This window comes from Pogona vitticeps, chromosome 1, assembly GCF_051106095.1.
Source record: "Pogona vitticeps strain Pit_001003342236 chromosome 1, PviZW2.1, whole genome shotgun sequence".
Classification (NCBI taxonomy): domain Eukaryota; kingdom Metazoa; phylum Chordata; class Lepidosauria; order Squamata; family Agamidae; genus Pogona; species Pogona vitticeps.
The window spans coordinates 183,657,931-183,680,475 of NC_135783.1; the positions used below are offsets into that span (position 1 = coordinate 183,657,931).

General features: G+C 42.5%; 1 protein-coding gene across 5 annotated transcripts in view; it reads right to left on the minus strand.

Annotated features, from left to right (window-relative positions):
* CFLAR (CASP8 and FADD like apoptosis regulator) overlaps positions 1-14,564 on the minus strand; it is a 44,112-nt gene extending 29,548 nt beyond the window's left edge. For 3 of the 5 annotated variants that reach the window (XM_072978949.2, XM_020811751.3, XM_020811749.3), the window contains exons 1-3: positions 14,425-14,564; positions 1,715-2,300; positions 146-257 (exon numbers count right to left, since the gene is read on the minus strand). In XM_072978949.2, coding sequence (XP_072835050.2) covers positions 146-257; positions 1,715-2,010 — 408 coding nt within the window. In that variant the 5' untranslated portion in view covers positions 2,011-2,300; positions 14,425-14,564. The remainder of the gene's footprint in view (positions 1-145; positions 258-1,714; positions 2,301-14,424) is intronic. The other 2 variants (XM_078379817.1, XM_020811750.3) reach the window with 1 other exon arrangement.
* Between the last annotated feature and the right edge of the window lie 7,981 nt (positions 14,565-22,545).

Sequence of the window (22,545 nt, forward strand, 5' to 3'; positions counted from 1 at the left end):
TTGGAAAGCACCACACCAGGAATGTCTGGGTCGTGTGGCTATGTGGTTTGTGAGGACCTCTCTATTGGACCAGAATCTTGACACAAGCACAGAGTCCTATCAAAGAAATGCATTTCACAAATTAACAGAAAAGTGAGACTTTTACCTTATCTTTTGCCATCTTCATATGGGACCCCCCGCGTTCACTCATGAGAAGAAAAACAAGAGAACTCAAGTCATCTTTGTCCAGATCTTCATTGATTTCAGACATCAGCACCCTGCAAACACAGAAGCATCATTTGGCCCCTTCAATTAAATTCCATCTCTTCTGCCCTGTTGGTCCAAGTACGTTCTATTCATGTGCAAACCCTCTCCCACATTAAACGGCCAACCACCTAAACAGGTATCTCATGGACCCAGAACAACAAGCCAAAGCCTTAGAACAGTAAGCTGCTGATCTTTTGGACCTCATATCCCATCATTCATGGCTACTGGATGATGGGATATGAGATCCAAAAGATTAGGGACTTACAGGGACTTCATATCAAAACTGCAACCCATTGTAAAGAATGTTCAGCTAGATAGTCTGGTAGTCTGACTCAGGGTAACACAACATCCCAAGACAGTGATTCACAATTTTCCTACTTTTACTATGTTGTTTGTGAAAACATTTTAGTTTATCTGTCCAGAGGCCAAGGTTCTATTTACATAGAGTAGACATGTTCTACATGGGTGGTAGATACGTCTAATTAAATAAAAAATAAACATATCAACACCAAAAATACAAAGGATTACAACACTTCAATCTGACTTATAGTCTTAAGTAAGTCTCTGGGCACGTTGGCCCGCTGGTGAATGAAACTGTGGGTTAGTTATTAACAGCTTCATTGCATATCCATCAGTTTTACAAGAAATGAAAAAATTATAGTCACTCACTCTCATAGCTCAAATACAGAGACCTAACAGTTTGGAATCAATGGCAGTCACTATTAAGAGTAGACCCATTGAACCAATAGATTCTACACAAGTGTAGGCTTATCATTCAACACTAGATTCAGTGGGTCTACTGAGAACTGACAACATGGGGTCCTCCTGGATTTGTTCAAACGCAACTATAACTAGCTCTATCCAGCACAGCCAATGGTGAGTAACGCTAAGTTGCAGTCCAGGAACATCTAGGGGCTGCTTGTAATCCATCCCAGCTCTGGAAGAGCGATAGAAAATGTTGACATTAATCTTTCTTAGTGGATAGGTGCGGATACTGACCAGTCCCTAGTTATGGAATAGGCAGGGAAATGCTGTGAGCTAGAGGGCCACATTCAAGGTCCAAAAAGTCATGGCTGCCTTGGGTCCTTTTAAGGAGTAAGGTGGGGGTAAAGATATTTTAAATAAATAAAACTGGGGTGCTGTATGCCAGTGGCAGATGGAATCAAAGAGCAGGACCAAAAAGCTTAAAGCCCATAATGGCATTAACTAAGCCTTCCTTAGAAGAAACACTTCAACCTTTAGAAGGGGAGAAAAACAGAAAAACCAGGAAGCCACCAAATGGTACAGTTAGTGGAACATTAGAACCACAGACCAACAAGGGATCCCAGTTACTTGAGACTTTCCAAGTATTCCACTGAAACGTTGGGATAACACTATCCCAGCTTGGATAAGCAGGCTATTGGCCTGAGGGGCAACCCCTACAAACAAGCCACCAGCTGAACCCAGGAAACAAATGAGCTAAACTCACCTGTATCGGGACACCATTGGAGGACACCTGGCCAAGCTGCTTTCCACAGCTGCTCTCCCCATGTTCAGGAGCTTCTTCAGCAAGTCAAACCTTTTTACTCTGTACAACAGTTCAGGCAAGCCCAAAGGGGCCAGCATCTCCTTCTCGTTCAGAGCCACAAAGAGCTTCCTCACATCCATCTCGGATCCTTCGGGAATGAGGTCCCGGCACAAGAAAAGCATGGTTTCTTTTTCATCCAGGTCCAGTTCCTGCTCAATCTGGTGAAGGAGGGCAGCTGGCACTCGGTAAGCTGTCATCACAGTTGAGGTCCCTTTCAGATTGTCCGTGTGGTTTAAGCAGCCATGTCACGGGGGCTTGTCCTGGTCTGATCTTCGGTTGCTTCGCTTTGTTTCCCTTTGGGTTTCTGATGAATTAAGACAAGATCTCTATGATGACACAATATGAGATCATGCCCAGAAAAGTTCAGCACCATCACTGAGCCTAGTAGCTATTCACTGGCAACGCAATTACGAGGTTAAGTTCCACAATCAGACTGTGCACATGTTCAGGAACAGAATGCTCTTCTCTTGCTGACACAAGGCTCCGACTGAATGAATGAAAAACAGAATTCCCCATTTACTGCAAAGATCTCTTATTCACACAACTTGGAATGTCCAATTAGGGAAATGAAACTAAAACAAGACAAAAGTACACAGTAAAAAAAGAGAGAGAGAGAGAGAAAGAGAGAGAGAAGTCACACGCAGTCAGCTACTCCCACACAATAGTTTCACTAAAATTATTACTTAGTCTTTCGTAAAATTCTGAAACTGAAGTTTTGCCCAAAATGCCTCGGAATATTTAGACTTCACGTTGTTACATGCTATTATTTCTGATTTACAGTGGCTGACAGGGTTTTTCAGAAATTTGAGCTATTAAAGGAATTGTTTCACCAGCCCTACTCTTCAGTGAGTTTCCATGGGGATTTGAACTCAAGTCTTCTAAGTCACAGTCCAACACCCCATCCACTCTGGTACTCAAAACACTGTTAAAATTATTACTAACAAAAAACCAATTTATCATTTGTATGCTTACTAGTTTAAAATTATTTTTATTCCACCTTTAGGTAGAATCCTCCCAGGCAGCCTACCGGATTAAAGAAAAAATACAGTAATAAAATCAATTTACAAGTTATGAACATACTAAATGTCCTCAATAAATTGTTAACGTTTTAAGAATTGTTTTAATACTGTATATGATAATTTATATTGTCTTTTAAAATGTTTTTAATGTTTTTAACTTTTAATGTTGTACGCCGCCCAGAAGCCACTGGTAATGGTGCAGCTAAAAATATTGTAAATACTGTAAATAAATAAATAAATAATAAAGTACTGTAATTAAAATCCAGTCTGCAAACACAAAATTACAACTAGAGAAATTAGTTCAAATTATTCAAGCAAAACCAAAAAAAGTCATAAATACTTCTGAACATTTTATACACTATCCAGTTGTGATCTGCTCTATAACATTACAAATCAAGTTTATATTATTTTCCCAAATTTTACAGATGCAGGAGTGGAACTAAAAGGAACAGAGTGGCTTGCTTAAAGCTACCCAATGAGTTGTCATGGTAGACGCATGATCTCAGTGAGGCATTTCCCAATTCACAATCGCTCGAGTTTCTTCCAGGGCAACCCCTGGCCCAAGTAGGGTGGCCCCTTGTTGAGCCCATGCCTGGTGATTCTCTTAGCCCCTAAAAATGACAGAACCTGTAATAATCCTCCTTGAAGAAAGAAATCTCACTGTGTCTTCAATATTATTATCACAGAAACTACCGTCCCTTACCGTATTTGTTGCCAGGGACTTCAAAAATTGTCACCATGTATAGCATCACACACACTCCTTGCAAACACAGGTACAGGTGCTACTGAAAATCCCTTTAAATCATGCTTAAAAATACACCACCCAAGAGGTAAGTGCTTTAAAGTTTAAAAGGCTTTGGCATACAACATTAGCTTTGTGCCAAAAATAAAATAGTAGTCCTCCTGTGGCGCAGGACTGTAGTGCCCCAGGCTCCCTAAGGAGCACTTAGCACTCGGTCAGAGAATTCGACAGGCCACTTACCTACCACATTTGCGCTGAGGCAAGTCCTAAGACCTCAGCAGTGCGTAGCATAGCCCTTTGAACAAGTCTGACCTTAAAAGAACACTTTACTTGTAACCAGTACTTTGCAAGTACAGACACATGGGCTTTGTGATTCCTTATAACTCACAACAGCTCAGTTAGGTAGGACTCTTGATAGCTAGTTTGTGGCCCTGTCCACTCCCTGGATGTAGCCAGACCCTGCTGTTCAAGAGACCAGTCTTTTGTAAGGATTTTTGTAATTTATTTTTATTAGAAAAATAGAGCTTCATAGAATCAGTTTATATTCCCCATTAAAATAATAAACACTATTAAGCTGGGCTAAGGTGGGCTAGCCCCACCTCCTTCTTTCTCTCCACTTACATTCTTTCTCCTTCAAGCCACATACTCAAACCATCAAGTTCTTTTTCTCTCCCATCATCATGGAATAGAACTTCTGAACTTCTCCCATATAACCCCTCATCCATTTTCTACATCCTCTAACTCCTGCCTTCTTCCTGACACTTCACGGCTGTTAACCAATTAGCCTTGTTGGGCTATAACATCTTCCTCCTCCCTCAATTCCCATGAAAATCCAGACGTTTTATCTCTTTTCCAATTAGCTCAGAATGTTGACTCTTCCAGGGGCTCCTTGTCCGATCTTCAGCTTTATCTCGAACCACACTGTACTGGTCGTCAGAAAAACACTCTCATAGCACTTAGAAAAACACATCCCAATGTCTCACAAATCATCTCCACACAATACCTGTCTGACTCCATCTTACATTTCTCTTGACTACATATCCCATACTGCTTCAACTCCATCACAAGGGACAATAAATACAAATCAGAAAGGTTGGGCCTCATGTGATCCACCTTTGGAAGGGAAAAAATCGTGCATATTGCCTGTAGCTTCTCTTCCAATGCTCTGCATGCCACATACCCACCCCCTGCCAAATTTCCATATGCAGAGATATGTAGAGATTTCCATTCCTCTGTGCTATTGGTGTTGGATATTAGGTAGAGGCCCTTGGAGACACCCCCCCCCTTGCAGACATCTGTCTTACATGTATGTATGTCAGGGGAAGGGGTTATGCCACATTCCTGGTACAACAGGCAGACTTTGTTGATACAGGTGGGATCACATGCTTGACTAACCTGGGCTGTGGACCTCCACCCATTGTTAAGAGTACAATTCCCTTCATTCCCCATCACCAGCTGTCCTGGCTAAAGTGGATCCCCTAACTGGAGAGTCCCTATTTTGGACCATATAGTATATATTTTAACCTGGCGTACTGCCAGACGCATGTGGTAAGATTAGGAAAATTAGGAAAAAAGCCTGGAATCCTTCAATGATACAGGGCACCGTTCTTTGGAGATCTGAGACAAGGCAGTCAACTGGCTCACTGGCAGAAGCTCATATGCTGCTTGCCTCCATCCATGTGTTACTGGCATATTCAAAACTGAGCCCATCACTGAGAAAACTATGACAACCTTCAACACATCTGCCAAACCAAGGGAACATTATTCTGCTCTTCTCTGCTTTCAGGTGAACGAGGATCAAGATAACATAAAAAGAACGGGGTACTGAAGTCTGGTGAAGATTAAATCACAACACGTGAGATATGCGGTTAAGTGTTTAAAGAATCAGATTGTTCACGAAGAAATTGAAGACAGCGGCTAGCACAGAGCTGGGAAACCTATGGTCCTCCTGACATTGCTCAACTCCAGTTCCCATTGGCTGTAGCCAACCTGGCTAAGAGTGAGGCATGATGGAACTTTGACAGCTCAGTTTCCCCCCCTCCCCCTCTGGTCTCACTGACAGTGAGCAAAGATCTTAGGAATGATCAGATCCAAGTCAAAGCAAGGGCAGGGGATATCTCTATCAGAGCATTTAAAAATTCAAAGAAATAAAAAAAAATAAGTTTAGACTTATGCTAGTGTTCATCAGGTTTGGAGGATCATAATCAGCAGAATGAGAACAAAGATCTTGGTGGTAAGTAAAGGACTGAAACAATGGCTGAGACCATGCTGCTTTGCATAAGCCAAATTATGACTTTTGATCTGTTCCTTCTGATAAACAAAGCATCCCCACCACAATTCACGGGGGTGCACATACAGACACCAAGGCAGCATGTGCGTCATTAAGAATCACAGCGAGCCCGTTTGTTTCCCTAGGAGGAACACACTGGAAGTTATCATTTGGCTTACACTAAGCAACAAGGTTTCAGCCAGTGAATCTCTGAAGGTGTGGAACTGCAGGAAATAGAACAACAAATAAGCAGAGTGAGGATCGGAACTAGATAAGGGACTGTAAGAAGGAACAAGCTGGGACCATCAAGGAGAAGGGTGAGCCGTCCCCTCAATCGTCTGCTATGTATAGAAGACTATGAGACTGTTTACACCCACCATCAGACAGTCCAAAAAAAACTTACTGCTAGAGGGGAAAAACTATTCCAGTTTTTTTTTACTGTGGGTTCTCTTACACATCAGAATAAATAAAGGTAAAGTTGAATCTCTGTATGAATGGACACAACTTTTAATTTAAAGACCCATGGTTTAATAAAATGTGCATGTATTTTCTTGTTCTGCAGAATGTATTCTTCTTCATTAACAGTGAGATCTTATATATGTTCATTTATAAGTAAGCCTCAACACATTCAGTGGAGCTTAGCCCCATTAAATGCATTGAGATTGCCTTAGAACCTTATCTAACATCATTGGCTGGCTGTAATATTTTTGTTAGAACATCAGAACAGCAATAAACTAAAACTGGGAAGAAATATGTTCAGTTCCACAAATTTAGTGCTCCTAACTGGAACAAACATTAGACCTGTGTTTGATTTTTAAAGGGTATCGAAGCAGCCAAGATACTAATCCTTCCATTTACTTGTTTTGCAGTGTTCTTGTTAGGTACCGTAAAGGTACATCTGGCATGTGGTGACTCTAATCGGGGTTTTTATGTATGTGAGATGATCAACTAATGGTTTGGTATTTCCACTCACTACAAATCCCATGAATTTGAACCCAGATCTCCTGAATTTATCCATTACATTGGCTCTCACTTTTGTAGATTAGTGCATGCTTAAATGGATTTAACAGATTCACAGGGCTAGCTAGGGTTCCACTAAATCTATGATGGTTAAAAAAAAAACTTTGTAGAGGATCCTGTTCTAATAAGAGACACATTTATGCTCTCCAGTCCTTCCATATTTTCCCAGCTCCTAGATGCACAAAGATATTTTTGCAATTGGATGTTACACCTATCATTTCCCCTTTCACATAATTATCCACCTACGCAGTTCATCCCTGCACTGTATAGCTGGAACAAAGGAAGAGACCCACATTCAGTCCACAAGGCAACACACTGAAGTTGCCTCATCAAAAATAAGTTTCTATATAGAAATCTAAAGAAGGCTGCGGTTCCATACGCACATACCTAGCAACAAGCCAAACTGAACTCAATGGGGTTTAATGTATTCGCGAAGGCTTTCACGCCCGGGATCTAATGGTTGTTGTGGGTTTTTCCGGCTCTTTGGCCGTGTTCTGAAGGTTGTTCTTCCTAACGTTTCGCCGGTCTCTGTGGCCGGCATCTTCAGAGGACAGCACTCTGTGCATGGAAAATTTGGCCTAGGGGACAGCACACAGAGTGCTGTCCTCTGAAGATGCCGGCCACAGAGACTGGCGAAACATTAGGAAGAACAACCTTCAGAACATGGCCAAAGAGCCTGAAAAACCCACAACATCAGTGGGGTTTACTTCTGAGCACCGGATTGCATTATTAGGCTGCCAACACAGCAGGCTGATATTGAGGCAGATGAGGTAGGAAGCAAGGTTATTCCACCAGATGTGCTTTTAAAAAAACCCTCTGATGGAAAAAGTAAAGACAAGACTTGGAAAAATTGAAATGGTGTGCCATTAAGTGGGTTCCGACCTATGTAGACCATCCCCAGCATTTCCAGATACAGTACTAAGTACTCAGAAGTAGTCCACCAGTCCCTCCTCTTCTGGAAGCGCAACAACACTGTGAAGTTTACACAAGGCCGCACGGATCCCAGGGCACATAACCCCCATCAGCAGCAATCTTCCAGGAGATCTGACCTACCTCTCAGGATGCAGAGGAGAGATTTGAAGCCCCCAATCTCCTGCTCCAAAGCCTGGTTCTCCAACACACTGAGCTACACCAGCACAAAATACACTTATTTCAAAGAAAAGGTACACCTAGGCAGAGAATTGCACCTGCACTCAAGGTTATCTCAAGTGAGTCCCTTGCGACTCTTGTTCCTCTCTTCCCACTCCAAGATCCTAACGGAAAAGCAGGGTTTTACCTTAGGTTGTCTTGCTATTTACATTTTGCCATGTCTTCTGATGGGAGATTTCCCATTCAGATTTTATTTTAATAAGCTAATATTTATTCAAATATATTATTAATAAGGCAGAAATACACTTGACAGGCTTTCAAATGATATACCTTACCACTATGTACTGCTCCTTTCTTTTAAGATGTAGGTTCGTTCCATTAGCCGAAAGGAAAAATACAATTGTACCATTGTAAAGGACATGACTGTGACCTCTTTGCCAAATTCAGTAATAACTATTCTGGTTTTATTCTCATTTTGCTAAATAAGAGGGGGAAACACTTTCTACTTTGTGCCATGCTACCACACCATCCTATAGGAAAGTATATCTGGAACCAACATATAGTACAGACAGGCATTATTGCAAGCAAAGAGGGGACATGGTAGGTGTCATTCAGTGGACAAACACATTAGCCTGACAAGTGCCATACATTTCACACAGATTAAGTAAACTTCTTCTGCCACCTTTAGTAACTCAGCCAAACCACTACAACAGGTTGTGTGCATTTTGAAACAGATGTATACATTCAAAACAAATGAAAATAATCAACTGAAGGGTTATTTTAAAATATAGTTTAACCACCTACAAAATTAGCTACCAAGTATGGGGGGGCCTCTCTTCTGTGCATCTCTAATGTTTTTTTTGCACTTTTAGAACCTCCAACAGGATCAACATATCAAACAGAATTCCAATCGTAAACGAATTGCTTATTTCTAATTTACTACCCATAGGCAATTTTTACTCACTACAGACACTAGGCAATGGCCATCTGACAGCTTGATTTAACTTCTACTTCTTTCTTTTTTAGGGAATAAGTACCAATCACATAAAAATGTTCAAAATATACTTTCTCACAACAGCAGGCAAAAAGAACAGTAAGCAAGCCAAAATTTACCACGGTTACAGAATTAAAGGCAGCAATCTAACACTGTGTCCATTAACCAGCAAACCCCAAGAAAATGTAAAGTTTTCTCTACTATTTCTTCAATATGAAAGATCAAAGGCCATTCTTCTGTAATCCATTCTTCCGTATTTCAGCTTGTGAATTTTTGAAAATGCAGCACACCCCTATTTCAACAGATCCCCAGTTCCAGTTCAGCTTGAATGTCCTGTTCTGCTGTTAGATCCAAGACGAAGAGTTTGGAGACACCATAGTAGTAGAAGTAGAACCATGTACTGTCAGTTTAGCATGCTACAGTGAAATGCCTTAATTTAAAAATTTTAAATGTAGAAAGTCTGTGGACAAGATTACTTCATTAGATGGCCTCTAATAAAGTAGATGGCAGTCCACAAATGCTTCTTAAGACAAAAAATACACCATTTTTAATGATACCATAAGTTTTTCTATTGTTTTACTCCTGCCACAGATAATATACAGAAAATCTGTTAAGGCTCAAAACTCTACAACAAGAATGGTAGTTTGATACACAACTAAGCTGTTTAGAAGGGCTTGGGATATAATTTGTATAATAGATCATTCTGGTGATGGATCTTCAGAGAAAAAGCCACTTCTCCATTCCCCCTTCATTTTGCTTTCAAGTGGTACCAGACAGGTAAACATCAGTTTCACATGGGCCCTTAACTATGAAGCTGGAGAATCTTTGGCCAAGCACATTTTCAACCTATTCTACCTCATAGTGTCATTGCTGGGAGGGGAGAAACAAAGAAAATTAATGGACTTCAGAGAGGGAGGACTGAATAAAACAGGAAAAAAAGAGAGAGAAAACATGTCTCTCACTGTTCCCCTGGTTTCTAGATTGCATACTATATCCTGATGAGAATGCTATCAAAATCACAGAAGATACCAAATATACGTATACTGTATACTAAGGATTCAATCCTGTGTACAACCTACCTGGGAGTAACCATCATTCAACATACTGGAATTTATTTCTGAGTAAAAATGCATATGATTCCACTGCCATGATTTCAAAATATTACAAAGCAACTTTTGGATGAGGGTCTCAATAATGACTTATGAAGATAACAGAAATAAGATATGTGAATTTATCATTCTTATTTCCAAATCAGAAACTTAATATTACTCCTCAGAAATTTCAGGACAGATACTTCCAATGAAAAATAACTTGGGAGACTGAACTTGTCTCTCCATGCCTCCGCTGGCTCTTTCTGCTCATGAATAAGAGGACTAAGAAATGAAACTAGTTATCTATTGTTTAACCATCTCTTAAGGAATAAAGGCAAGCTTTAAAAAAACTGCATGGAACAGAAGTGTCCCCTCCCCCTCCCACATGGGAAATACCACTCTGCTCCCAGGGAAGAATCTGAGGAATTCAAAAAGGACAAAGCCATGTGACATCACCCATTCCACTCCTGACATGCATGCCATTTGGAAGAATCGCATACTCTGATGAGTTTGGCAAGCCTTAAAGGAAAGTGATCAGCTAACAGGAATGAAGATAAAAGACTGCAACCAGGGGAACTTCCTGCTAGCATAATCTGTCAGAAATGGCAGTTCTCGGCATTTGGAACCCTGGGGCTGCAATCCTGTAAACCACTAAGATGTTTAAATCCTATGACATCGAGTGGATTTAATTCCATGACATCAAGTGGATTTGCCTTGTACCAGTCCACTGGCCTATCTGGCAGTTTTTAAAATATGACTTTGTTCAGACAATAGCCCTCCCATAATCCACTTCAAGCCAGGGTAGCCACCACACTTCCCCAAATCCCCCAGCCAGCAGCATGGGTGCTGGCAATATCGGCTGGGGAGTTCTGGAAGTTGAAGAGGCCCTGCTAGCTGGGGCATTCTGGAGTGGTGATCCAAAACACAACTTTTCCAAGCCCTGCTGTCTAACTTAGTACTGTCTGCTCCAATGGGCACTAACTCTCTAAAAGCTTGTCACCCTTCCTAGCCTTGTTATCCAAGATTTCAAGGGAATTAAACCTGGGACTGTACCGTGTTTCCCCAAAAATAAGACAGGGTCTTATATTAAGTTTTGCTCCAAAAATCACATTAGGGCTTATTTTCAGGGGTTTTATTTTTTTTTCATGTACAACAATCTACACTTATTCAAATACAGGGATGTCATCTTCTTCTGGTTGCTGCACAATGCTGTACTGTACAATGGTGGAGGGCGGTGTTTCACTTAACTGGGGCTTATTTTTGGGGGTAGGGCTTATTATATTACAAGCATACTGAAAAATCATGCTAGGGCTTATTTTCAGGTTAGATCTTATTTTTAGGGAAACATGATAAGTGTATTTTAAAGTGTACATTCCCATAGAAACAACTGACCTGTGCATTATTTACTTATTTACTTATTTATTTATTTTATATGCCACCCACTCTACCCAGAGGTCTGTGATGCACAACCAACAGTACTCATCCCAAAGATAAGTAGGAAGCAATTACTTTTTAGTTTAGGATTTAGACAATAGGTTGCTTTCAGGCCTGAATATTACGCTCATTTACTTAGCAGTAATCTCACTGAATTTAGTAGGGCTATCCAGTAAACATGTATAATACCACACTGCAAGGAAAATGGAACAGGAGTAAGGTTCAATGGAAGCCCCCAGTACTGTCTAAAAAAATTCAATAGCCAATACATTATACTGAGTGCTGAGTTTATGAGCAGGCCAAAGCAAGAAAGCTATGCAGAAGGCTAGCTGGAGAATCAGGTGATATATTGAAGGACAATATTATCTTTTCCCACTGCACTTCTCCTCCTGCATGATGGTTAATTGTTCACTAAATTCAGCTATTCTGGCTTACTGTGAAAAAAAAACAGTGAGGTTGCAACATACTGTACTGCCCTGTCATTCTTGCTGCCAAGAACAAACCCTAGATTACCTCTCCCACTTTTTGAGGGATTGACAAATCAAATGGCTGGGTTCAGGCATCATCATCAATGCAGACACCACAAAAGGTGCCTAGTTTGTTGAGGTGATCCTGCTTGCAAGTAGAACCAACAGGGACTATGCTGCCCTGCTTACGAAAAGATTCTATCTATCTATCTATCTATCTATCTATCTATCTATCTATCTATCTATCTATCTATCTATCTATCTATCTATCTATCTATCTATCTATCTATCTATCTATCCATCTATCTATCCATCTATCTATCTATCTATCTATCTATCTATTTAAAATATGTTTTGCCCCACCTTCCTCCTTAAAAGGATCAAAGGTAGCTAATGATTCTTAGTAATTTTGTTTTATTGTGATGTCCAAATGCAGCCACATATACTGTATATTAGTTCCTCTGTACGCACTGCGGAGCTCCTGGTCTACTGCTAAGTTGAGCCTGCCACAGACACTTTGAAAAAGGTGGATAGGGGCAAGCTGAAAGTAATGAAACTTCTATCTCTCTTGTTTCCAAAATATGCTTTCTGCACAGTGACTACAAATGTCTGGAAACTAATCTGCATAACTTCCCATTTCTTTTTACGGTACCAAGATATTTCCCCAGGAACTTCCCTGAGTCACTGTAATACAGCTTCAGTCTAGATCTGTATAGTTTCTTCTTTAAAAGCCCAAGCAGGTAACTCTGATGCAACTAAATGGGTTTTGCCCTCTTTTACATTAAACAGGGCTGTGTCAGGAGACAGGGCATCTCTACATCTCTGCCCGTTCATGGGTAAACAAAAGAGCACAACTTCCAGCAACTGCACACAGTACGTGTTTTTTTTAAAAAAAAAAAAAAACCTAATGGGAGTTGGCAGAGAACACCTGAAGGGGCACCAGAGGTGCTGGGAGGCAGGTGGAGGTACTTCCTCACCTCACTAGATTTCTCCCTTTCTTTCTTCCTCTATAAGAGATTGCTAGGACAAGACTGGAGAAGAGGGGGAACTTCCTCTGGAAATTTACAAGTCCTCCAGCAGAAAGGAAACTACTCCTTCTGATTCACAACAAGGATATGGTTAAGTTCAAGTCTTTTAAAGGAAGTGGTGAATTTTAGAAATACAAAATAATTATTTTTGAATGCAGTCTGGCTGGCACACCCCTCTGGATGCAGCAAGACCTCACAGTCTGCCACAGCCAGAGTCAAATGAGCCCTGAAGCTGCGGGGAAACCTCCGGGGCAAGAGGCACAAGTCGGCTGACTTGGGAAATTCAAACCGAAATCTGACACCTACTCTTTTCGCTCTTGCGTGTTTGCAAAAAGGCCACCTCCAACCCCAGCCTGCTGTCTCGCTGATTTTTATTTTATGAATACAAAACACGGAAATACAATGATCACGACCTACGCCCAAAGCGCCGACCAGGAGCTAAACCCACCACAAGCTTGTTTCCAAAGTACGTAAATAAAATAAGGCAAGACAAAAAACACGCGGCACCTTAAAGACTATTATATTTCAGAAGGCGGCTTAACCCCTGCATGTAACCCGTGACCATTTTTAGAATATAAAATTGACATTTCATTCTGTCTCTTAACGCCTGAGGAAGTGGACGTGTCCCTGAAAGCTTACTTTTAAAATATAACGGCTAGTCCTTAAGGTGCCCCATGTTTTTGAGGGTTTTGTTTGGTATTGTCTTTGTTTCTTTCGGTTTTGCCTGATAATTGCATTTTAATGTGAACTTTCACAGAGACGCCCACTTCCTTCGTCAGACCGAGGGACGCGTCCACGAAAGCTCACAGTAAAATTTAACTGTTAAAAGTCTTCAGAGTGCCACAGGATTTCGTCTTGTTTTGTTTCGTTTCTTTGGAAACAAACGTATCCACGAAAGCTCACGTCCTAATATAATCGTTTGTTCGAGGTGCCACGGGTTTTGTGGCTTGTTTTGTTCCGTGTCTGCTTGTTCCGAGGCCAATCCCACGAGTCTCTCTCCCCAGAAGGAATCCACCACTACCGTTCATGGTTCATGAGGGCTTTCTCTCTCTCTCTTTCTCTCTTTTTCAATCTCTCTCTGTCTCTGTGAGGTGGACACGTCGGCTTCAGACAAGCCGGTGGTGCTACTTCCTTGGTGCGCGCACAGCCGTCGATGCGCGTTCACACGACGACGACGACGACGCCCCAGCTACACCGGCGGCCCGCTTTCGAGTCGAGCTTTTTTTTTAAAAAAAGGTGCGTTCATGGCGCGAAGGGCGGAAGGCTCAACCCGCGTCGTCAGAGCAGAAAACGGAGAGAAGGGGGCAAACGCCGGTCCCACCCGCCTGCCTGCCTGCCGCTCCCTCTCCTTCCCTGTCCCCCTTTTCTCTCCGGCTGGGTTTCCTCTCGGTAATGGCCCGAGATGAACCCCCCCCCGGTCCCTCCCCTCCGGCTTCTCGGAAGGCCTCCTCTACTCACAGCCACCGCGGCGCTCTCGGGCCTTTCGTGCCCTCTCAGTTACGGCAACGACGCACTTTCGGCGGCCGCCATCGCCGCTCCGCCCGGGCCTCGCTCCTGACGCCCAGTTGCGGGCGCGGGGGGAGGGGGGAGCGGCCCTGTAGTAAGTAGCCGACTCCGCGGTCGGGCGGACTATGCGCACTTCCTCCCTCGGCCTGCAGGGGCCGCCACCACCACCACCACCCCAGCCCCTGTCCTGAGCGCGGATTCTGGAGGTGGAGACAAGCTGTGCGGGAGTTAGCGCCGACCAAGCGGGAAAGGGAAAATGGCGCCCTCTGGCGTCCCTCTGAAACAACCCGAGGTCCCGACGAAGCCAAACGGCGCTTGCTGTCATGATTTTTTTTTGGTGAGGCAGTTGTTCCTGAGGGGAAGAGAGGGAGGGAGTCACGAAGGGGTCGCGTGTCTGCCTATTCATTTGTCGTTTCACACATAACATATTTAAAAGCTGAAAATGTGAGAAGCTGTTTTTTTATTTCTCTCCCCCAACCCCCCCCCCCGGGCCTTTCTCGACCTGCCGGGAATGAGGCGGACAGACGGAGAAGAGAAAGAGAACGGACAGAAAGAGAGAAAAAGGGAATAAACTTGGTCGAAGAGAAACCGACAGGTTCAGGGACCTGCCAGAGTGCGAAAGGAGCTTTATTTTTCCCCCTTGGAGTGCAAGCCCGAGGATGAGTCACAAGTCAGTCCGAGGCGGGCAAAATTAAAGGAAAAAGATGATGTGAAAAGGACAAAAACACGGTGGCACTTTAAAGACAAATGCCTCCGCCTCTAAAGTGTCATAAGATCGCGTCTTTTATTTCCCCTTGAATTTTGCCAGAAAGCTGAAACAGAAGACTGAGAGGAAATGGGTTGCCATTTGAACTTCTTGTGGAGCGATATAGGGTGCAATCTGTTTCCTAAAGATCACAGGATGTAGTACAGGGAAATGCTCTCCAGCCTAACCCTGTTCCATACTCAAGCTGGAGGTTTGGGTTCCAGCTCCACGGTTACCACTTTTGAAGACCAGACTGGAGCGATTTCCCTGCCAGAGAAGAAGGGTAGCTTTAAGGGACATTGCTCCCGTTAAGGCACCTGAGTCAATCAGATATGTACCTTTGGAGCAGTCTGATCACACCCTAAGGTGGCTTATCCCTTTGAAAATCCTGATCCTATGTATGTGTACCTTGAAATAAGTCCCACTGAGCTCAGTGAGACTTGTGGCCAGAAAGATACAGAATTGCAGCCTCAGCAGAACAAATTTCTAGAAGTTTATTAGGTTATGGGTGGTATGGGGATAAATGTTTCTATTCAAGGGTGAAACTACTTAGCCCAGCAAATGTGAATTCACTGCACTCACACTCCATGAAGTTGAATTGGGGAGTTCTGGTTTCCCCAGATTCATTTGCATTAAGTGGCGATCTAAGGAGAGAGAGGACAATGTTGTTTGCGGCTCTCTTGCAGCCCTGTAGCAAGCACAGTTACAAGGGAATTGCCCAATAAACTGTAAACAAGGCTTTCCTCCTCTTGTTTCTTCCTCATTAGCCTTTCTTTTAGGTACCTTATGTTGGTACAAAGGTGCAGGTTTTTTTTTTTAAGGAAAAGTCTTGATCTCCATGTGATCGGGTTCGTTGTAAGTGTTTGGCAGTTCCCTGGTTAGAGCGGGAAATGACAGGAGAGGAGTTTCTTTAAACAATTCTTTATTAACACAACTTTTGGCTTTATCAACAACTTCAAGTGGATCATTAAGGTCTTCATCAACAGGACAATTATTCCACAACAGAGGTAACGTTTTCTCAGGCACCCACTCCTTATAGCACAAATTGTCCAGCAACAGGGGTGACATGCCCATTCTCCCTGCGGCGGTTTCTCTTGAGTTTGAAGTGGTCCTGGCCAAGTCACCTTCTTCAATGGACCTCGCCCCCGCAGATAGACTAAAACTGTCCATTCTTCAGGATACACCCCTTCTATAATAGGTTTCGGTCCCCAATTCTTCCCGTCAGGCTTCTACCTATATATCTATCCCTTTCCGTGGTGTTTGGAATACCTTAGGTTCTGTTTCTCCTTCTATCCATTCCTCCTCCAGAACTACTACCTTTTCCGTCTCCCCTGATTCCTTTCCCTCCTCCAAAGTAAACATCCATCTCCTTTCGGACTCTTTCCTTTGGCTCCTCCCCCTCTTTTCCTGTGTTTAAGCCTTTTACTTTAGTAATCAACTCGGTTATCTGCTCTTTCTTAATTCCTCCATCCTTCATCTCTCTCTCATATGTTTGAGGGGACGGCTCATTCTCACTTATTTTCTCCTTTTCCTCCTCTTTCAATAGGTTACAGAGAAGCACCCTTTTAAAATCTGAAGCACTCTCCAGTTAACAATGTATTTTCAGTTCCTTCGTACATACCATAGCAGCTAAATGTTTTTGGAAATTGCTGTAAGGTTGCTACAAACAGTCCTGTGAGTTTTGCTGCTCTCAAATAAAAGAGAGGGAGAGAGAGAAGCGTAACATTTTCAAGTACACATTTATTGGTATTTGAAAACAAGGACTTTTGCTGACAGAAGGAGGTATTGCATGCCATCCTCAAGCTGTTTAAAGAAAGAGAGGCTTTGCACTTAGTGGTTTGAAAAAAAGAGAGAAAAGTCTTGCTCCCTTTTCTGCTTGTGTGTCTGGCATGATGACTTTTCTGCATCAGTTCAAGTGATCACACGTCTGAACCCATGCAAATTGATCATTTTTTAAAAAAAGAAGCCCCAGGAACAGAGGGAAAAACTACAGACTCTGGCCTGAATCACATTGTCCTTTGCATTGTGTAGTAAGTGAAAAAAATGAAAATCAACCTGCCCCCAAGCTGTAGTGTTTCCTGCATTTTTCCCCCAGGGTAGTCACACCTTAAGACAAGAACATGGTTCAACTAGCAGAGTAGATGAAATAAACAATCTCTTGACATACACACAGAAAGCTTAAAGCTGGAATATGTTAAGTATTTCTCAGGGAGCATGGGAAGCTTACTTCTGAATAAACACAGGATTCTCGTAAAATGTACAAATATTTCTTGCTAAAATGTAGTGATGGTAGTGTATTGCTTGAATGGCACTGGCTTTTGTCAGGAGGTGAAGCCCAAGGAACAAAGTAAATTCTACAAGACACATCACATCATTTGACTTGTTTTCTTTATATAGTTTACCTCCCCCAACCTATATCGTCATTGTTTCTGAATGGGTTTTTGAGACTCAGATTCTAAGGCTGGCATGAAATAGAAGGATGAGAGAAGTGCTATTACAACAAGCTAATTCTTGATAGGTTTATTGAATGCATTACATGCTTCTTTGAAACCTGGCTAATGTTTAGAATAGAGAAACAGCCAAGTAAGAGACAGAAAACTGGACAGCAATAGTAAAGCTTTGTCTCAAGAAGCACAAGTAGGATCTGCAACAAAATGTTGCAGTAGAAACACCCCCTTTTCAGTGTGGATTTCGAGCTAATAGATCCACCACTGACATGGTATTCTCCCTCAGACAGTTGCAGGAGAAATGTAGGGAACAACAGCAGCCACTCTTAGTGGCCTTCATAGACCTTACAAAAGCATTTGATCTGGTTAGCAGGGATGGCCTTTTAAAAATACTTCCCAAGACTGGATGTCCACCTTGACTTCTTAACATCGTCAGGTCCTTTCATGAGGAAATGAAGGGCACTGTAGTTTTTGATGGCTCGACATCAGATCCCTTTGACATCTGAAGCAGAGTGAAATAGGGCTGTGTCCTCACGCCGACCCTGCTTGGCATCTTTTTCTGCTGTCATGCTGAAGCACACTTTTGGAACTGCAACAGAAGGTGTCTATCTCCGGACTAGATCAGATGGAAAGCTCTTGAATCTCTCTAGATTGAGAGCGAAGACCAAAGTCCAGTTGAAATGCATGCAGGACTTCCTCTTTGCTGATGATGCAGCCACTGTTGCCCATTCTGCTGAAGACCTCCAACAACTCATGAATCGTTTTAGCAAGGCCTGCCAAGACTTTGGACTAACAATCAGCCTGAAGAAAACACAAGTCATGGGCCAGGGCGTGGACTCACCTCCCTCTATTACCATTTCCATGCAAGAATGGGAGGTTGTTCATGATTTCGTGTACCTTGGCTCAAGGATCTCTGTCACTCTCTAGATGTCGAGCAGGATAAACGCATTGGCAAAGCAGCTACCTTGTTCTCTAGACTCACAAACAGAGTGTGGCTCAATAAGAAGCTGATGACATATACCAAGATCCAGGTCTATAGAGCGTGTGTCCTGAGTACATTTGTGTACTGCAGTGAGTTCTGGGCCCTTTGTGCACAGCAGGAGAGGAGGTTGTACAGGTTCTATATGCGTTGTCTCCAATGCATTTTTTGTATCACCTGGCAGGACAAAGTTCCAAATAGAGTAGTCCTATATCGAGCTGGAATTTTTAGCATGTATACATTACTGAAACAGCAACATCTACATTGGCTTGGGCATGTTGTGAGAATGGCTGATGGTCGGATTCCAAAAGATCTTCTGTATGGAGAATTAGTGCAGGGAAATCACCTCAGAGGGAGACCACAGCTGCGATACAAGGATATCTGCAAGTGGGATCTGAAGGCCTTAGGAATGGACCTCAACAGATGGGAAACCCTGACATCTGAGCATTCAGCCTGGAGGCATGCATTGCATCACGGCCTCTCCCAATTCGAAGAGACCCTTGTCCAGTAGGCCGAGACAAAGAGGCAGTCCTGAAAGCAGCAAAATCAGGGAGCTAGTCAGGAGACAGATTGTATTGGTCTTCAGTGTGGAAGGGATTGTCACTCTCGAATTGGCCTTCTCAGCCACACTACATGCTGTTTCAACTCCTCCATACAGAGCATGTTACCATAGTCTCTCGAGACTGAAGGATGCCGATTATTATATTCAGAGTTTCACCTAGCTAAATAAACCTCTGAAGATTTTTTCATTCCATACCTCAGTCCCCTTAAACAGACTGGTAGTGTTCTATGACTGCTTGGTGTGTTATTTGGGCTTTTCTCTCCCTGCGTAAGGGATCCCCTTGCTTTTTGATGGGGAAGAATCCTGTAAACCACTTTCCCACCAAGTTGGTGGTACCTTCCCCTTGTTCATAGATTGTACTGCTACTTTGGCTCCATAACAATAGGAGAATGAGTTTGATACTACTCTGCAGATTATTGAGAGCTAGTATGGTGTACTCTTGGATAGCATATTGAACTAGAACGCAGGAGACCCAGGTTCGAACCCTCTCCCAGCCAAGGAAGCTCACTGGGAGTTTCACTGATCAAATCACTCTTTAAACATCTCATATACTTGAAACTTCTGTCAGGGTTGCTAGAAATCAGATGCAACTTGACAACACTTAACACACACAGTCATTTAGAATATCATTTGATTCAGTTTCTAACAGCTGATCACCGATGGGATTTGCATAACTACTTCCGCGCCACATTAAAGGTGCTGTACTGTCCTATATACAAGTCTCATTAAACTCACCAAGTTTCTTGTTATGTTCTGTCAGGTTACTTCTGACTTATGGCAGCCGTATGAATTAATGAGCCCCTAAAGGACTTCTCATTAACAGCCTTGTTCAGTTCACGCAGACTCAAGGCTGCAACTTCCTTTATGCTGTCCATTCATTTCATAATTGGTCTTTTTGTTTTCCTGCTACTTTCAGCTTTTCGCAGCATTATTGTCTTTTCCAGTGAGTTTTGCCTTTTCATAATAAACCTAAAATATGATAGCCTCTGTTTAGCCATGTTCACTTCCAGAGGAAGTTCAGGCTTATTTGACCTGGCATCCACTTGTTTGTTTTTCTTGCTTCCCTCAGATAAACGTGCAAAAAATTGGCCTCCAGAGTGGTGCACAATTATCGGGCACAAATGCTTCCTCCATGCTGTCAGGATTTTCAAATACAAGTCTGTCATACAAAGAGCTTTCCAAGCTTTCCATACAATAATTATTGCCTGTCCACAGATAGGGAACTGAGGTTGAGAGAGCAGAGCAATCTGTAGCTGAGCGGAGAATTGTATTACTTCAAAATACAATGTTCCATCCACCAGATCACACAAGCTCCTAACAGCATCTGTCCATCTGGGAAGACATGCAGTCTCTTATTTTAAAAAGTGGCAAAGTATCCTGGGCATTTTGCAGACCTAGAAATTGTGACCTAGGTCTGTTTCTAGCCTTGTCATGGCTGTATCACAAGACCTCTTGTAATTGCATTTGCATGTGTCCAGAGTTAGCTCAGGATTGCGCAGTTGCTTACACAATCCCTTGTGCAACAGTTCAGTTGCACTAACAGGAATCTTCATCCTGCTTGTGTTATGTTGGAATTTAGGCCACATACTTTTCCTTTATAGAAAACACAGGCAGCACAGGTTCATCCTTTCAGTTGGGTACTTTTGAACTCCATTGCTTTGCTACCTCAAAGGTAACCCTTGCCAACTGAAAGTTCATCTATTCAGGTATTACATTTTATCTAGGAAAAAAATTGAACATATTTGAAATTAAAAAGACAATCAATGCTGGACAATTGATTAGCAAACAATTGATTGTCCAGCATTTTGTATTTCCATTCTGTCTCAAATGCACACACAGCTTGTATTGCAGTGACTTGCTTTAAAACAGGAAGTAGGAATGGTGTCCTTGTATAATAGCAGGAACACAATAATACCACAGTGTTCCAGGAAGCGTGGAGAGATGGGGGGAAGAGTGTGAATTTGTAGTATGAAAAGAGATCAGCTCCAAGTGGGGAAGACCTCTTGGGAATGGTGGTCTTCCCCATTCGGGAAGAGAGATAAGAGATAACATTTGGGAAGGAGCTGGAGTGCTAATGCGGGAAAGAAAATAATTCAAGGACAGCTGGAAGATATGTGACTGGGAATAAAAAACGGATTACAGTGTAGAGCAGAAATCTGAAAAATTAACTATCAGGAAAAATTATGTGCTGTCAGTTCAATTTGAAGTTTTTAAAACCCTTTTCAGGATTTTCTAGAAACCCAGTACTCAGAAGTGGTTTACCTTTCCCTTCTTTTGGGGTTGTTTTGGAACTGGGCAGCTTGCCCAAGGCCACACAAGCTGGCTCTTATCCTGTGAGGCCTAGTGGGGAATCAAACACCCAGTCTCTACCACAGGGCTATTCAGCCAGCCTGGGTGGCACTACGAATCCTCCACATACTACAGAGTAGCTAAATTGGCAGGGAAAGGACAGTTCTGGGAACTGTAGTCCAAAAAGGAACTTCACCAAGGCCTGCTGTAGGGGTAGTTGATAAAAGGATAAAAGTATATTCCGTATAGCCAAATGAATACGTTAAGTGACTATAAGCTACAAAATTGTGAAGAATTAGGTATCTTTACCCATCTCTCCAGGCTGTAATATTATATAATTAAAATATATATTAACCATGCATTCTGTTTTCTCTACCCATTAGAATTTAGTGAAATCTGTATTCCTTATACTGTACAGGTTTACACCACCACATCTGCTTTTACAAACCATACCAACGTTACTTCCGTCCCCACCTCCCTTTGCATCCAAAACTCAAAACCACTTATAACCAGGGTTGTAAACTTTTGTAGAGTTGCTGTGCACTCTCTTGGTCAGGTCACACTGTGATATGAGAGCAAGAAAGCAGAGCTGGGAGAGGGAGAAAAGAGGACAACAAAAGTCAGAAAGGAGCAGCAGTAAGCAAACAGAAAAGATGGAGAAGTGAGCAGACAGAGAAGATCAGGGGGCACTCCCAGCATCCCAGCAAGCGAGCTAGAGAGAGGGTGAGGGAGGGAGAAAGGAGCAGAGATTTCATTTATTGTTGAGTTTTATTTGCAACCTTGCATGCTGTCTGTAGTTTTATGACTGGGAGGGACTTTTCTGGGCTGGGGTAATTCTCTATCCAGCACTAACCAATTATTCCTTCCAGTCTTTGGATTCAAAGAGAGCCCTGCCTTTCTGCTGGGTGTCTCTTTCCTTCTCTTTCCTGGGTTGGTGGCAGTTGTTTGTTTGCTGTTGATCTCTTCAGTTGTTTGCCAAGTACATGTGCCATAAAGAAAGCAGCATAACAAGTGTGTAATTTCAAGCAAATATATGTAAATAAATGGGCTT